This window comes from Miniopterus schreibersii, assembly GCF_964146895.1.
Source record: "Miniopterus schreibersii genome assembly, chromosome: X".
Lineage (NCBI taxonomy): Eukaryota > Metazoa > Chordata > Mammalia > Chiroptera > Miniopteridae > Miniopterus > Miniopterus schreibersii.
The window spans coordinates 65,323,503-65,341,770 of record NC_138104.1 but is presented as its reverse complement, the minus strand read 5'-3'; the positions used below and the strand labels follow the sequence as shown (position 1 = coordinate 65,341,770).

At 42.7% G+C, this 18,268-nt stretch overlaps 1 protein-coding gene across 1 annotated transcript; it reads left to right on the top strand.

The window, feature by feature from the left end:
* Positions 1–1,702: 1,702 nt before the first annotated feature.
* Positions 1,703–3,037, top strand: LOC308550987 (heat shock transcription factor, X-linked member 3-like; the record flags this gene model as incomplete). The annotated part of the gene is made up of 2 exons (XM_081125388.1): positions 1,703–2,179; positions 2,459–3,037. 2 exons carry the CDS (start codon positions 1,703–1,705, stop codon positions 3,035–3,037), a joined length of 1,056 nt encoding a protein of 351 aa, XP_080981514.1.
* Positions 3,038–18,268: the final 15,231 nt, after the last annotated feature.

Sequence of the window (18,268 nt, the reverse complement as noted above, 5' to 3'; positions counted from 1 at the left end):
GGCTGAGGGGCACCTTGGGGGATCCTCTTCCCAAATGCCTTAAACTTTCCTTTCAGAAACAAGGGATTGCTCCTTGGAGAGGACAAATGACCTTACTTAGTGGCAGAGCTGGGACAAGGACCTGTGCAGGTTGTGCCTTTCCATGGTACCACTCTATCCCCCTATACAGAATGAGTATTAAGGCCAAAGTTGTCCACAACAACTAGAGATCATGGATCACCAAAACCACTGTAGTATCCACTCCTCTATGGTGAAGATGACTTGGATTTGACTTTTGTCTCATCCCACACCCAGACTCTCATCTACATTCAAGTACATATTTATGATTATCTTCATGTTGGCTTCCTTCAGTCATGACTACCTAAACAAGTTGTAATTTTCTTTGGTAGTGAGTCTGTGTAAAGTAGTGCCTTTGAAAAGTATCTAACCCAAGAGCAAAAAAATGATCCAATGGACCTATCTTCAAAGCGATGGCAGGAGAGGGACACACAGATGGGGGGAGTGTTGTGGGCTTCAGGCAAAGGGAATAACTCTGGCATGAGAGTGAGTCAGTGCACTGCTTTGTTTCAACAGAGCTGAATATATGCCTAATGCCCAAATCAGTAATGAAAAGGGGAAGTACCAAAAGAGATCCAATTTGGAAGTGGGAGGCCAGAAATCTGAGAAAGCAAAAGCCCATCCACCTCACTGAAGAAAGGAGATGATGCATAGAGGAGGCATCAAGGAAGGCTGATTTGAGAAAGCAAATGCAGGCATCCTAAAGTGAGCCCACCTTGGGTAGTGAGAAGCGTTCCTATGGGGAAGAAATGGAAACTAAAGCCAATCTTGTGATCTGAGAGGGGTGAGATTTGGGGGAAAGTGGAGATCAAGAGGGGGCTTCCCAGCACAGTGGAGGGTCCAGCTGTCCACTCACACACCAACACTGTAGGTAACACTGTGTCTGAGGTGCTTTGGGTAGCACTGAGTTTGAGGAACCAGAGGAATGCTCTCACCAGTGCTGGAGCACTGCCCTACTCTAGGGACAACTTGTACCAGGGGTAAGAAAATAAGATTTTTTGGGGGGCCCACCCGAGCAGGACCCACCAACCAGAAAGAACAGCTGGAAGAGACCAAAGCAGGAAGCTTGGGGGAAGGGAGGTTGAAAAAGGGGGCAACCACCTGAGGCTGGGCCAACCACCATCTTCTGGGAGGTACAGTCTCCCAGGGGCCCATCTGACCCAGGCAGTCTTGATGGTAGCCAAGCTAGGACTAACCAGGGCCTTGCTCTTGAGCAATGAAACAGGCCATCAACAGACCTACCTCTGTAGGGGTGGGAGTGGAGATAGAACCATGGCTTCTCAACACACCCAGTGCCTAGCAACAAGAAACAATGTGCCTGGCAGCAGATTAACATCTTTTCTGGTAACCTGAACCCTGTTTTTCTGTACTTTCTAAAAAGAGAGAAGCTGGGGGCTCTATACATGTCTACTGCCCCACACTTAGCCAGGGCCACACTCCAGAGCAGCCATGAGCCAGCTTCATGACATCACATGACCAATGAACAAGACTGTGACTAAAGCAGCTGGTTGCCTCACGACCAGGGCTCTAGAATTTTTAGGACAGTATATATTGGGCATCCCTGCTGTGACCAAAGGCATTTCTGACCCTAGCGTTCATTGATAGGATCCCGGGTAGCAAATGCTTTTTGATGTAGAGCATCTCCATGGCTAGTCAGAATAACAATGACATGCACGAAGCCAAGCTGGCCCCATCAGAGGATGGACAGCCAAAAATCAGGGTTCAATCTGATACACTCTGGGATCCACATGTGGCTTTGGAGAGGCATGGGGACCAAGCTGCGAGCCAAGATCCAAGCCCCCAAGACAACCTGCAACCACAGGACCCAAACAAAGGTGCTGCCAACGTGGAAGGAAACATTCTTCTTGGGCTTTCCTTCCCAAGAAAGTTTTGGAGGATAGTGGAGGATGATGCCTTCACATCTGTGTGCTGGAATGTTGACGGAGACACAGTAATCATCGAGGAAGACCTTTTCCAGAGGGAGGTTCTTTGTCGAAGGGGCAAGGAGCAAATCTTTGAATCAGACAGCCTGAAGACTTTCATCAGCCTGCTGAACCTCCATGGATTCAGCAAAATATGCCCAGCAGACTCTTCAGTTTGTTCTCCAGGGAACAATACGATGGTAAAGTAGAAAGCCCTCCTGTTTACCACGTTCTCTGTTACTCGAACATCTTCCCAGTAGACCGAGAAGAACGATATACTGAAAGGGTTTATTTCAGGGGATAACTTTTTGTCACATGAGACAGGATTTATCCAAAGATGAGAAAGTATAGATTTTCAAATGAAACTATAACCCCATTAGAGATAACCTGCAGGGATAATTAAAGACTCTGAGAAGCTAGTTAATGGCAAAGAGATATATTTTCTCCCCAAAAGACTAAAATAATTAATTTTGTTTCAGATCTATCGACACTGCAATTTCCAGAGAGACAAGCCTTGGCTCATCGAGAACATTAAGACAAAAGGCAACGTGATGACTCATGCTTGTCCAGGGACCAGCACAACACTTCCAAAGAGAAAGAAGAAGCTAGCCCCTACAAGACACTCCCCAAGGATTCACCACAAGAATGGCACTAAAGAAGCTGAGGGAAAGGCCCAGAAGAAAGCCTCACGTGCTCGGGGACCCAGTGGCACCCGGTCACTCAAGTACTCGGGTCTGCAGTCCACGAGCAGTGCCATGGAAGTCCAGTGTCCAAGTGAACCAGGTGGCCCAACTGGGGAGGGCACATCTGGGAATGTCATGTTTGTGCCCACTGCTACTGCTGGAACCAACGGCACAAGGGATCTTCCCACCAGCCCCCTTAATGACCCACTATATGGTTCAGTGATGTCTCTGTACAACACCTGTTATTCCATCCTGATGGCTGGCCTTTCAGTCATGGCCCCACCCAAAGACCCTGAGGAGGAGGAGGAGGAGGAAGACTCTTCAGATAACAAGTGTTCACTCTGTGAGCAGTTCAAGGACAATGCAGGCCCCTAAGCTCACAAGTGACAGAAAACAATCACCACTTTGCAACCACTAATCCATTTTGGCTTTAATAAAGTAAAGCAAAACTACATGGTAGTAAATAAACAATCCAATGAGGATTGTGTGTCCATGTTCTTCTGTTTCCGTGCCACACACCTCATCAGATGAGCCCAAGGAGGCTAGAAATCCTGACCCGAGACAGGCTTTTGTTCCCATTGTCCTCTTTCATTTTCACACACTCAGCCAAGGATCTGGCTAGGGAGTCCTGAGGTAAGACCAGGAAGACTGGGTCCCTGGGCTCTGCCTGCTGGTCAGGAGACAGTACTGCTTGGCTCCTGACCTTGGGGGGATACCTTTACATTAGTCATTCATCTTGAAACAGGAGAGTCTTTCCTCACGGGACCCCTGTGATACCAGAAAGTTTCTGATCAGCAGTTCAGCATCTCTAACTCAAATTCCAGGGGCCTCCAGGGAGAACCACCTAAAACTTGGACCACTCCATCTGGTAAGCAGTGTAAGACCATTTCAGTCAATGCCTGGGAGAAAACTCATCATCCTCACATCTAACCACCATCAGTAACTCTGCTAGAAGGGACCTAGATAAATAATAGATTGCTCATGAAGAAAAACAAAAATCTCTACTCATCACTTTTCCATCAGAGGTGTATTTCAGATTCTTTGGTAACTAAGTAGCTATGTGACATGTCTAATACTCATCTTCACGACCCAAGTGACACTTTTATAACAGGCGAGTCACTTGCCAGGACAGACAGGTGCTTTGTTTCAAAGTCCAATGACTCCCTTCATGATGAATGAGGCCATTCCTGACTGGTCACCCTTCGGCAATCATTCAGTGCCTCCTCACGGCCCTCCAAAATATCCCCTGGATGCTGCTATGAGTTTAACCAGAACCAAGAGAGGGGAAAATGTGTAAGGGAACCCCAAACACTAACCAGTTTTCTTAAGACATTCCAGGAATGTGCAAGACCAAAACGAGTGACAATATCAAGATACTTAATGGCAGCTTCCCCTTTTTCCTATAAGTCCTTGAGACTGTCAATGAGCCCATAGAGGCATCCCATGAGGAAGGACCCCTACATCTGTGTGCAGAAATCTGTTTACAAGAACAGCAGATGGTGAGTAGCGCTCTTTCCACAGTAGTGCCAATTCAGATTGAACCTGATTTCTATGTCTGGGACATGATGGCCAGTTGATGGTCATGATTCAGCTGGTTTCTTGGTAACTTCCCTTGGTAACTTTCCTCTTTCTCTGAGGGGATTAGGTGCTCTGGCATGTCTACCTGGTAGACATCCTTTCCCCTTGTCCTGAATATGAGCTCCAGTAACCATCTGGGGTTTGAAAATGCAGTCAGGTACTTCGGTTTGGTCAGTACAGCCTGATTTCCACTTCCACAACCTCATCAGGAGCTATGTTTTCTAGGCACTACAAAGTTTCCCCAATGTCAGGGAGCCCTGCGCACCAGAGAGAAGCACAGAGATGGTTTTCCTTCCATAAATCAAGGCTTGCCAGTAAGAGAAAATTATTATTCAAAGTTATGACCACTAGAAGCTAAGCAGATTTCACCAAACACAGAGTGAGCTGGGTGCCTCTGACTGAGCACTTCCGATGTGTCAAACTCTGTTCAGGGAATTCTGGCTGAGGCCAGTGGGGAGAGAGAAATGAAGATGACAGGGCCTGCTCCTCAACAACTCCATCCAGTAATGGGCAAGTTCCAGCCAGATTGCTGAGGGCAGCATGTACAGGTCAGAAGGTCCCCAGCAGCTGTGGGGAACCCACAGACAATCAGGTCCCAAGCACTGTACCAGGTGAAAGGGGTCGATGTGGGATCTCAACCACTGAGTGGTGAGGGAACTTGCTCAGGATGCCATGGGCAGTGGGGATGGGGCGAGTGTGTGAAGTGAAGCAGACAGCCTGAGTCTGGAGGCCACCTGACCCTCTGTGTGCTGTGCAGCCTCTCGTGGTCTGTCACACACATGTATACACATAAACACACATGCGAACACACATGCAGACTTGGACCTGTCCTTGCCTCTCGGAACACCAAGGGGAACTGAGGCCTTGAGTGGACAAAAGGGTTGACCCAAGGTTGTAGAAACTTGGCCCACAGAACCCCAGCCCAGGGCCCCTTGCTGCAAGTTTGAAGGTATGCTGCTTACAGAAACCATAGCCCCACTCCAAGAGGTTCAAAAGAAAACAAGTCCCAAACTCTTGAGCAAGGTCCTGAGAGTACTCTTGGAGGGGTCTGAGCAGCCCTGGGTTATGGCCATTTACCAGCGATCACTCCTTTTTCCTATCACCATTCAGTCAGTTGCCAGGTGCAATGGAAAGGGCTGGCAATGTGGATGCCTTGTCAGTCAGATGGAGTCTTTGGGGACCTCAAGGAAGAAGGTGGGGAGAGCTACAGAAAGGCAGTCAGGACAGGGTGTGGTCAGTTCTACAAAGGAGGTCACTGAGGCCAGGAGAGCACAGAGAAGGGAGGAAGGACCCTTTAGCTTCACACCCTGTGGGTGGGTTGTAGTCCTCTCACAGCACAGACCATCCTGGGCTTTACTTCTTCTCCCCACCCCAATGACACCAATACTATCAGCTCCCTGGTCCTTTCACTCCAAGGTGCTACCAGTCCTGGAGCACCCTCACCCCTCTCCCAAGGCTGCTGATTGCTAATGCTTGGAATCCAACCTCAGCTGGGCCCTGGGACACCATGTGATCTTGGATAATCCTGTCAGGTGTCTCCTGAACCCTTTGGGTGCCACACCCCTCCATCTCCTAGCTGCACCGCTGTTATCCACTGTCAGGAGATACCCCTGGCCCCCAGCTGAGCTTAGAAAAATGAATAACAGGATCAGGAACAACTAGCACCAGTACCCACACACCATCCCCACGCCAGGCCCTGGGATGGGCATGATTCACAGATCCTAGAATTCAATCCTCAAATAACTGGGTAGGGGCAGTGCCACTGTCACCCCATTCTACAGTTGAAAAGGTGTCTCTGAGGGATGAATAGATGGACCACAATCATGGGGTCCCTGACTGCATCACCCCCCTGTCCTTGCCTCCTTTCCTTGTACCTGGGGAAGGGGGCCTTTTCTCCTCATTGGAGGACAGAGCTTTGCAGTAGCAGGAGCAGAAACCTGGGAGAAAGATGGCCAGGTCATAGTACCTGGTGGAGCTCAGTCCCCATGGGGCAGTGAGTACCTGGCACCTAACAGGACAGTCACAACTGGTGGCTACCCATCATCATAATGGGTACTGAGGCTCAGCTCTGCCCTCTACATGAGCACCCCCATGCTGGCTGTCTCTCCCGTCCTGTCTTTAAAGGACATAAACGTCACCTCAGCTATTATGTCCTCATGTTTATGAAAACACACCCACTCTCATAGAGAAGGCCTGGAGAAAGAAATTTGCCTTGTGTTCATTCCCTTCCCAACCCACTGTCCTGCCAGTCCCTGTGCCCAGCTCCTCTCCATGCCCTCCCTTCCTCTGGCTGGATCACCTTTCCTCGTGTTCTGAACCCCACCTCTCTTGCTCACCCAAGTACCTTATCCATAAAGAAAAGGGCTTTATAGAGGTAATCAAGTTAAAATGAGACCCTCATCCAATGACTGGTGTCCTCACCTAAAGGGAGAATTTACAGACAGACATGCATACAGGAGAATACCTTGTGAAGACGAGGCCGAGATTTATAAACCAAGGGATGACAAAGCTTGCCTGCAAACCACCAGAACCTTGGGGACAAGGATGGACAGATTCTCTCTTAGTCCTCAGTAGAGGCAAATTCGGCTGACACCTCAATCTTTGACCTCCAGTCTCTGCAACTGTGAGACAAGACATGTCTGTTGACTAAGCCACTAGGGCTGTGGTGCTTTAATGTGACTATCTCGGCAAATGACTACAGAGGCATAGCTCTTTCCCACACATCTTCACAGGATAGAGAACGATTTTGCCATTGACAGCCCATCAAGCACATTCCTTCATGTCTGTACATTTTCTTCAGGCCTATATTTTGCTGCCTGCATGCTATCTCACTGTCAGCTGCCCCAGGATTGACTGACTTTCCCCTACTGATGAAGAGTTACAGGCCACTTTGCACTTTCTGCCACTATAAAAGAAACTACCACACTCATCGACTGTAGACTTGTTAGGAGGAGGCCTGGGTCATGTGCATGCACATCTGAGATGCTGATACATGCCAGCAAACAGCTTTCCACAGAAGCTCACCAGTGAATGCTCTGCCAACCACAGGCCAGGATGCCATTTACTCATTCTTTTGTCAACCCTGAGCATCACCACTGTGTTTAACCTTTGCCCACCTGACAAGTGACAAAGAATCACCCTAGTCATTAGGTTTAGATTATTTATGACGGAGGCTGGATGTCCCCCTGTGGCCTGGCCATTTGTTCTACTGGGGTATATGCCTGCCTAGTTTCTGCCATTGAGTTTCTTGGCCCTTTTCTCATCAAAGCCACAAAATCACAACAAGGACACCTGAACTGCATGGGTGGCATTCCTAGGGAGAACTGAGGTAACTGTAAAGGCACGAAGGGGGCTGAGTGCCCTCCTGCCTCACGATGCAGAGTACCTGTTTTGTAGCCTGAGGAAGAAACACACTTTCACTTGTCGCTGCTTCTTCACTTGCATGAGGACAAGGTGGATAATGAGACAAGGTCATTAAGGACAAGACAGCAATGTTGGCTAACATACCAGAATAGTCTTCTACTCAGCAAGGACTGGAAACCACCAGGACTGAGGAGGTTCCAACTGGTGGGAAACATGTATGGCCCCTAACTCAGGGTTTGGTCTGCTAATCATTGCAGTGGCTCTCTCCTCCTCTACCTGGTCAGGGACCACATGATGACCTAGCCAGCAGCACCGAAAACCATTTCCTCTAAGTGGGTCGTGTTCTTACAGTCCAGCAGACCCCGTATCCAAGAGGAGAAAAATCTCACCTTCCCTCACATGATCAAATGGGAAGGATTTGGGGACCCTACAATCTCATTCATCTCAATGTAATCCTGGGTAGGTCCCACTGGGAGGGGTGCCATGGGCAACCAGCTGAACACCCCACAGCCTGGGGTCTGGGTAAGGTGGTGAGAGCCTAAGGGCCAAGCAGGTAGTGGGGAGGACAGACCTGTGCATGTAGACCAGTATGCTCATCTCCATGAGCAGAAGCCACAGAGGTCTGTTGCAGGCACACGCACACTTACAAGGATGGTGGGCAAGTGAAGCAGCCAGAGGAAGAGACAGAAAAGTGCAGCCTCAGTTGTGGTGGGAGTTTGTAATATTTTCTTACAATCTTTTGTATTTTTTTGGTGTCAGTTGCTACTTCTCCTCTTTCATTTTTTATTTTATTTATTTGGGTCCTCTCTCTTTTCGCTTGATGAGTCTGGTTAAAGGTTTGTCAATCTTGTTTATCTTATGTTGACTATTGTACTTTTTTAGACTTTAATTTATTTCTGCTCTGATATTTATTATTTCCTTCCTTCTACTCACTTTCGGTTTTGCTTGTTGTGTTTTCCTGTGCCTTTAAATGTAAAGTTAGTTGGTTTATTTGAATTACTTTTGTTTCCTGAGGTAGACCTGTAATGCTATGAACTTTCCTCTCAGGACTGCTTTTGTTGTGTCCCATAAATTTGCGTTGTTGTGTTCTTATTTTCATTTGTTTCAAGGCCATTTTTGATTTCTTCCTTGATCTCATTGTTAACCCATTCATTGTTTAGTAACATGCTATTTAGCCTCCATGGCTTTGTGTGTTTTTCAAGTTTTGCCTTGTGGTTGTGTTCTTGTTTCATATCATTTCGGTTAGAGAAGATGCTTGATATGATTTCAATCTTCTTAAATTTATTGAGACTTGTTTAGTGTCCTAACATGTGGTCTATCCTAGGAAATGTTCCATGTGCACTTGAAAGAAATGTATATTCTGCTGCTTTGAGGTAAAATGCTGTAAAGGTATCAATTAAATCCATCTGATCTAGTGTGTCATTTAAGGCCACTGTTTACCTGTTGATTTTCTGTTTGAAAGATCTATCCATTGATGTCAATGGGGTGTTAAAAATCTCCTACTATGACTTTATTACTGTCAATCTCTCCCTTTATGTCCATCAAGATTTGTTTACATATTTAGGTGCTCCTATTTTGAGTGCAAACATGTTTACCAGGGTTAAATCCTCTTGTTGGATTGTTCCCTTTATCATTATGTAGTGTCCTCCTTTGTCTCTTTAACGACTTTGTTTTAAAGTCTATTTTGTCAGATATAAGTAGTGCTACCCCAGCTTTTTTTTTTGTTTCCATTTGCATGAGTTGTCTTTTTAAATCCTTTTCGTTTTAGTCCTTTTAGGTAAGTATATATTGCCATTTTATTCTTTTAACTCTTCCTTTTTGCTTCTTACTTTTCTCCTTTTTTCAAAAAAATTGGCTTTATTGTTGAAAGTATTACAGATGTCTCCCCCCTCCAATGACTCCCTCCATCCTGCTCCCATCCCCACACCAGGGCTTCCCTGCACTATTGTCTGACCATGGGTTGTGCATACATGCATATAAATTCATTGGTTAATCTCTTCCCACCTCCACCCCTTCCATCTGAAATTCAACAGTCTGTTGCATGCTTCAGTGTCTCTGGATCTTTTATGTTCATCGGTTTATTTTGTTCATTAGATTCCACATATGAGTGAGATCATGTGATACTTGTCATTCTCTGGCTTATATGGCTTAGCTTAATATTCACCCAGTCCCTCTATGCTGTCTCAAAGGGTAAGGAACTCTTCATTTTTACAGCTGCGTAGAATTCCATTGTGTAAATGTACCACACTTTTTAATCCACTCACCTACTGATGAGCATCGGATTGTTACCAGATCTTATTGTAAATTGTGCTGCTATGAACACAAGGGTGCATATATTCTTTTTGATTGGTGTTTCTGGCTTCTTAAGATATATTCCTAAAGGTGAGATCACTGGGTCAAATGGCAGTTCCATTTTCAATTTTTGAGGAAACTCTACACTGTTTTTCATAGTGGCTGCACCAGTCTGCATTCCCACCAAGCAGTGTACTAAAGTTCCCTTTTCTTCATATGCTCGCCAGCACTTGTCATTTGTTGATTTGTTGATGGCAGCCATTCTGGCAGGTGTGAGGTGATATCTCTTTGTTGTTTTAATTTGAAGCTCTCTGATGATTAGTGACCCTGAGCGTTTTCTCATATGTGCCTTGGCCATTTGTATGTCCCGTTTGGAAAAGTGTTTATTCAGGGCTTCTGCCCATTTTTAAAATTGGGTTGTTTGTCTTCTTTTTGTTGAGTTGTATGAGTACTTTATATATTTTGGAAATTAACTCCATATCATATGTATCATTGGCAAACATGTTCTCCCATACAGTGGGCTCCCTTTTCATTTTGAGGATGGTATCTTTTGTTGTGCAGAAGCTTTTCTTCTTGATATAGTCCCATTTGTTTATTCTTTCCTTTGTTTCTCTTGCCCTAGGAGATGTATCATTGACTATTCTGCTTTGTGAGATGTCTGATATTCTGCTGCCGACATTTTCTTCTTCGATTTTAATTGTTTCATGACTTACATTTAAGTCTTTTATCCATTTTGAGTTTATTCTTGTGTATGGTGTAAGTTGTTGGTCTGGTTTTATTTTTTTGCATGTACCTATCCAATTTTCCCAGCACCATTTATCGAATAAATTGCTCTTGCCTCCTCTGTCAAATATTAATTGAGCATAATGGTATGAGTCAATTTCTGAGGTCTCTGTTCTGTTCCACTGATCTATATGCCTGTTCTTGTGCCAATACCAGGCTGTTTCGGTTACAGTGGCTTTGTAGCGTAGCTTAATATCTGGTATTGTGATTCCCTCCAACTGTGTTTTTCTTTCTCAAGATTGCCGTGGCTATTCAGGGTCTTTTTTGGTTCCATATAAATTTTCGGAGTATTTGTTCTAGATCTGTGAAATATATCATTGGTATTTTAATAGGGATTGCATTGAATTTATAAATTGCTTTGGGTAGTATGGACATTTTAATGATGTTAATTCTACCAGTCCATGAACACTGTATATTTTTCCATTTGTTTATATCTTCCTCTCTTTCTTCAGTGTCCTGCAGTTTTCCAAGTAAAGGTCTTTTACATCTTTGGTTAGGTTTATTTCTATGTATCTTATTTTTTTAGTTGCCATGGTAAATGGGATTGTTTTCTTAGTTTCTCTTTCTGAGAGTTCATTATTGGTGTATAAAAATGCAATCAATTTCTGAGTATTAATTTTGTGTCCTGCTACCTTGCTGAATTCATTTATTAAATCTAGTAGTTTTTTGGTGGCGCCTTTAGGATTCTCTATGTACAATATCATGTCATCTGCAAATAATGACAGTTTTGTTTCCTCCTTTCCAATTTGGATGCCTTTTATGTTTTCTTCTTGTCTGATCGCTGTGGCTAGGACTTCCAGTACTATGTTGAATAAGAGTGGTGAAAGTGGACATCCCTGTCTTGTTCCTGTTTTTAAGGGAAATGGTTTTTTTTTTGCCCATTGAGTATGATGTTGGCTGTAGGTTTGTCATATGGCCTTGATTATGTTGAGGTATGATTCCTCTATTCCCACTTTGTTGAGTTTTTGTCAAAAATGGGTATTGGATTTTGTTGAATGCTTTTTTCTGCATCTATTGATATTATCATGTGATTTTTGTCTTTCACATTGTTTATGTGATATATCACATTTATTGACTTGTGAATATTGTACCAGCCCTGCATCCCTTGAATAAATCCCACTTGGTCATTGTATATGATCTTTTAAATATATTGCTGGATCCGATTTGCTAGTATTTTGTTGAGGATTTTAGCATCTATGTTCATCAGGGATACTGGCTTGTAATTTTCTTTCTTTATAGTGTCTTTATCTGGTTTTTGAATTTGGCTAACGCTGGCCTGGTAACAAGAGTTTTCCTTCTTGGATTTTTTGAAATAGGTTGAGGAGGATAGGTGTTAGTTTTTCTTTGAATGTTTGGTAAAACACCCCTCTGAAGCCATCTGGCCCATGGCTTTTGTGTGCTGGGGTCCCTTTGATTACTGCTTCAACTTCATCAGCAGTTAACAGCCTATTTAGGCTTTCTGACCCTTGCTGATTGAGTTTTGGAAGGTTCTATTTTTCTAGGAATTTATCCATTTCATTCAGGTTGTCCAGCTTGGTGGCATATAGTTGTTCATAGTATTTTCTTACAATCCTTTGTATTTATGTTGGGTCAGTTGTTATTTCACATTTTTTATATCTGATTTTGTTTATTTGGGTCCTCTCACTTCGTTTCTTGGTGAGCTGGCTAAAGGTTCATCATTCTTGTTTATCTTTTTAAAGACCCACCTCTTGCTTTCATTGATATTTTGTATTGTTTTTAGTCTCTATGTCATTTATTTCTGCTCTGATTTGTATTATTTCTTTCCTTCTACTTACTCTGGGCTTTTCTTGTTGTTCTCTTTCTAAGTTTTTAAGTTATAGGGTTAGAGAGTCTATTAGAAGTTTTTCTTGTTTTTTGAGGTAGGCCTGTAGTGCTATGAACTTCCCTCTCAGGACTGCTTTCATTGTGTCCCATAGATTTGGAATTGTTGTGTTCATTTTCATTTGTTTCCAGGAAGTTTTTGATTTCTTTCTTGATCTCTCTGGCAACCCATTCATTGCTTAAAAAATGCTTTTTAGCCTCCATCTTTTTGAATGTTTTTTAGTGTTTTTTTGGTAGTTGATTTCTAATTTCATGCCACTGTGGTCCAAGAAGATGCTTGATATGATTTCAATCTCCTTGAACTTGTAGAGACTTGTTTTGTGTCCTAACATGTGGTCTTTCTTTGAGAATGTCCCGTGTGCACTTGAGAAGAATGTATATTCTGCAGCTTTGGGGTAGAATGTTCTGTAAATGTCAATAAAATCCATCTGATGTAGTGTGTCCTTTAGGGTCACTGTTTCCTTGTTGATTTTTGTCTGGAAGACCTATCTAGTGAAGTCAGTGAGGTCTTAAAGTCCCCTAGTATGAATGTATTGCTGTCGATCTCTCTCTTAAAGTCCTTTAGAATTTTTTTTTATAAATTTAGGTGCTCCTATACTGGGTGCATATATGTTTATCAGGGTTATACCCTCTTGTTGGATTGATCTCTTTAGTATTATGTAATGACCTTTCTTGTCTCTCTTTATGGTCTTCATTTTGAAGTCTATTTTGTCTGATATGAGTATTGCTACCTCAGCTTTTTTTTCATTTTCATTTGTATGGGAAAATTTTTTCCATCCCTTCACTCCCATCCCGTGTGAGTCTTTTGTTCTGAGGTGAGTCTCTTGTAGACAGCATATATTTGGGCCATGTTTTCTTATCCATTCAGCCACCCTATATGTTTTTATTGGGGCATGTAATCCATTTACATTTAAGGTTATTATTGAAAGATACTTATCTACTGCCATTTTGTTTCTTTATGTCTATGTTTCTCATTCTCTTTATTTCTATTTCTAATTACAGCAGTCCCTTTAACATTTCCTGTAATGCTGGTTTTGTAGTGATAAAGTCGTTTAGCCCTTTTTTGTCTGGGAAGCTCTTTATTTCACCATCTATCTTGATTTATAATCTTGCTGGATAGAGTAGTCTTGGTTTCAGATCCTTGTTTCGTATTACCTTGAATAGTTCATTCCATTCCCTCTAGCCTATAGAGTTTCTGATGAGAAGTCAGCTGACAGCCTTATGGGGGCTGCTTTGTAGGTAACAGATTGCTTTTCTTTAGCTTCCTTTAAGATTCTCTCTTTGTCTTGAATTTTTGGCATTTTATTATAATGTGTCTGGGGATGGGCCTCTTTGAATTCTTCTTGCTTGGGACTCTGTGCCTCCTAAACTTGTGTGACTTTTTCCTTGACCTGGTTAGGGAAGTTTTCTGCCATTATTTCATCAAACAGATTCTCTAACTCCTGCTTACTTTTGACCTCCTCTGGCACTCGTATAATCCAAATATTATTACATCTCATGCTGTCCCAAAGCTCCTTTAGACTGTCCTCCTCTTTTTAAATTTTGTTTGTTTGTTTTGGGGTCTCTGATTGAGTGATTTTTTTCTACTCTGTCTTCTAATTCACTGATCTGATCCTCAGCTTCCTCTAATCTGCTGTTAATTCCTTGCAATGTATTCTTTATTTCTGCCATGTCATTCTTCATTTCTGACTGGTCATTTTTCATAGTTTACATATTTTTTTCATGCTGTTGAGCATCTTTACAATCAGTATTCTGAACTCTATATCTGAGAGATTGCTTATGTCCATTTCATTTAACTCTTTTTCTGAAGACTTCTCTTGTTCTTTCATTTGGAGCTTGTTTTTTGTTTTGTTTTTGTTTTTGTTTTTTTTTTGTGTGTGTTTTGTCTCCCCATTTTGGCTACTTTTTTGGATTTGTTTTTAAGTGTTAGGTAGATCTGCTAGGACTCTCAGTCTTTTTGGAGGGTCTCCGGTATAGTCTAATGTCAGATGCAGTTGGTGAATCACCCTGAGTACCCTGAGTACCCTGTTTGGAACTATCAAAAACCCTGGGCTTGAGCTCTCCTCTGCTGGGCTGGGTGCATTTGGACAGGACCAAGACTCACTGCAAAGTCTGCTCTTCTAAGGCCAGGGTCCCGAAGCAGATCAGGCAAAGACTCAAAGCACCCTGAGGTCTGCCTCTGCATGCAGACTGATGAACCTGATTCTCTTAATGAGCCACAGACTATAGAAACTCCTCTGGTCAGGGTAAGAGGCTTTCCAACAGAGTGGAGCAATTGCTTCCCCCCTCAGGCAAAAGCCAAAAATTCTCTGCCCAAGAAAGATGTCCTTCACAGTCTGGGGGAATGATGTGGCACAGGAATCCAGATGGGTATCCTCTGATCTCACTCTCTAGAGCCCACAATCCCAGACTCTCTCCACACAGCTTTAGTGCACTTCATTCCCCCTCTGCCAAACCCCAAGGTGAGTGGCTGCACAGGAAACTTTGTGCATTGGCTCTTTAGGAAAGTGCCTGCAGTTCCAGCTGCCTCTCCCTGGCACACAGAAACCCAGTTGCTTTTCTCAGCCAGATGTTACTTGGGCACCTTTCTCAGTTCTGGTGCTCTTGGCTGGGAAGCCCAGGCTGGGGTTTTTAGGCCCCAAAGTCCTTAGTTGGAGCCCCCCACAGCTGAGATATCCCTCCAGACCTTCAGCTGCTGCCTGTGGAAGCCCAGTGAGCCCTCTCGTGTCCACACTTCCTACCAGTTTCTATGCGGTCTCCACTTTTCTTTCTTGGTTGTGAGGGTGCTCTCCAGCTACTCTTCAGTTGTTTTTCAGGATGGTTTTTCTGTTTTAGTTGTAAATCCAGATTGGTCCAGGGAGAGTGTCAGTGTAGCTTCCACTCAGTCTGCCACCATCTTGGATCTCCCTCTCTTGTTGATTTTTTTCTTAGATCTATTTAGTGATGTCAGTGGAGTATTAATGTCCCCTAATATGATTCTATTGCTGTCTCTCTCCCTTAAAATCTTCCAGAAGTGTTTTGTGTGTGTTTTTTTAATATTTGGGTCCTCCTATATTGGGTGCATATATGTTTACCAGAATTGTATCCTCTTGTTGTATTGACTCCTTTAGTATTATGAAGTGGCCTTTATTGCCTCGTTATGGCTGTCATTTTGAAGCCTATTTTATCAGGTATGAGTATTGCTACCCCAGCCTTTTAAAAAAAATTCTGTTTGCATGGGAACATTTTTTCCATTTCTTCACTTTCATCCCGTGTGAGTCTTTTGTTCTAAGGTTGATCTCTTGTGGACAGCGTATATACGTTTTATGTTTTTTTTATTCACTCAGCTACTGTATGTCGTTTGCCTGGAGCATTTAAGCCTTTACATTTAAGGTTATTATTGATAGGTACTTATTTGTTGCCATTCTTTTTTTATGTTGTGTTCCTGTCTTTCTTTACAGCTCTTGTTCTTCTTCTTACACCAGCTGGTTTAGCATTTCTTGTAGTGCTGGTTTGGTAGTGATTAAGTCCTTTAGCCTTTTTTTGTTTGCGAAGCTCTTTATTTCACCTTCAATTTTGAATGATAGCCTTGCTGGATAGAGTAGTATTGGATTCAGTTCCTTGCTTTTCATTACTTTGTGTACTTCATGCCACTCTCTTTTGTCCTGAAATGTTTTATTGAGAAATCAGCTGACAGTCTAATGCAGTGGTGGGGAATGTCTGGCCCATGGGCTGTATATGGTCCACTAAATCATTTGTTCTGGCCCTGCCAAGGCAACTACAGGCAGAAATCGAAATTCAATAAACCTAGGAGCTTTTTCATAGTTAATTTTTAAGTTGATAATTTTGTATGGCTTGCAAAAGATGTTATAAATATCCCAATGGTCCTTGGCAGAAAAATGGTTCCCCACCCCTGGTCTAATGGGAACTCCCTTGTTAGGTAACTTTCTGTCTCTCTCTTGCAGCCTTTAAGATTCTTTGTCTTTAACATTTGCCATTTTAATTATGATGTGTCTAGGTGTGGATCTTTTGGGGACTCTCTTGATTGAGACTCTCTATGTTTCCTGAACTTGAGTGACTTTTTCCTTCACCAGGTTAGGGAAATTTTGTCATTATTTCTTCAAATTCTTTATTTGAAGGTTCTCTATTCCTTTCTTAGATTTTTCTCCTTCGGCCCTCCCATAAATGTTAATACTGTTGTGTTTCATGTTGTCTTAAAGCTCCTTTAAATTCTCCTCCTGCTTTTTAATTTTTTCCCAACTGTTGCTCTGAATGGGTCTTTTTTCCTACCTTGTATCTTAATTTGCTAATTTGGTCCTCCACTAGTTTACTGTTGATTCCTTCCAGGGAATTTTTTATTTTAGCTATGTTATTTCCACTTGATTCTTATTCATGGTTTCTACCTCTTTTTTTAAAAAAAAATTTTTTTTATTACTTTTAGAGAGAAAGGAAGGGAGAAGGATAGAAACAGAGAAATATTGATGAGAAACATTGATCGGCTGCCTCCTGCATACCACCTACAGCGGATCAAGCCTGAAAACTGGGCACATGCCCTGACTGGGAATCGAACCTGTTACCTCTTGGTTCATGGGTTGACGCTCAACCACTGAGACACAACAGCCGGGCTCTACCCCTTTTTAATGCTGGCATAGGTCTCATTAAGTTCCATAGTGTTCTCATTAAGTTGCTTTTAGTTCTCACTAAGTTGTTTGAGTACCATTACAACCATTACCGTGAATTCTTTATCTGACAAATTGCTTGCCTCCATTTCATTTAGTTCTCTTTCTGGCGATTCCTCCATTTCTTTCATTTGAGGGTTGTTTCTTTGTCTCCCAGTTTTGCTGTCCCTTTGTACTTGTTTCTATGTATTAAATCAAATTGCTATGCTTCCAAGTCTTTGTGGGGTGGTCTTATGTAGTAGCTGTTTTGTGGGCCTCAGTGGTGCAGTCTCTTAGATCTCCTGAACTGGGTGCTCTTGGAATGGCCCTTGTTGAGTTATTTGTGCTCTCCTGTTATAACTGGGTCTGTAATGTTGTTGTTCTGTTCATGGATGAAATCTTCTTTTAGGCTGCCTAGGACTGTGAGGCTCACTCCCAACCACATCATACGAGCTATTGTGAAGTTACTGACAGAACAGAACAAAATAGAACAAAACAAGAAAAAAAAAATACATAAGACCCCTACAACAACAACAAAAGCAACCACAAAAGAAGAGAGAATTAGGAAAGAGAAAAGAGAGCAAGAACAACAGAATAAAAGGGGGGGAAAAACACAAGGAGAAAAGAAAAATAAAAGAGGGGAAGAAAAAGGAATATGAAGGGTCAGAGATGAAATAAAGAAAATAAGAATAAAGAATAAGGGAAGGAGCCCGGCTGGGCCTGGCTCAGGGGTTGAGCGTCGACCTAGGATCCAGGCAATCGGGGTTCGATTCCCGGTCAGGGCACATGCCCAGGTTGCGGGCTCGATCAATGACTCTCTCATCATTGATGTTTCTGTCTCTCTTTCTCCCTCTTCCTTCCTCTCTCTGAAATCAATAAAGATATATTTTAAAAATAAATAAATAAATAAATAAATAAATAAATAAATAAATAAATGAATAAGGGAAGGAAAACAGTATAAAAGTTAAGAGGAAGAAAAAAATTTGAAACTGAAAATAGAGGAGACCTAAAATAAAAAGAGAAAAAAAATGAGAAAAGAAAAAAAATTAGATCCATGAAAGAAACAATAAAGACTAAAATAATAAATCAATAAAGCAGATGGATAAAGAAG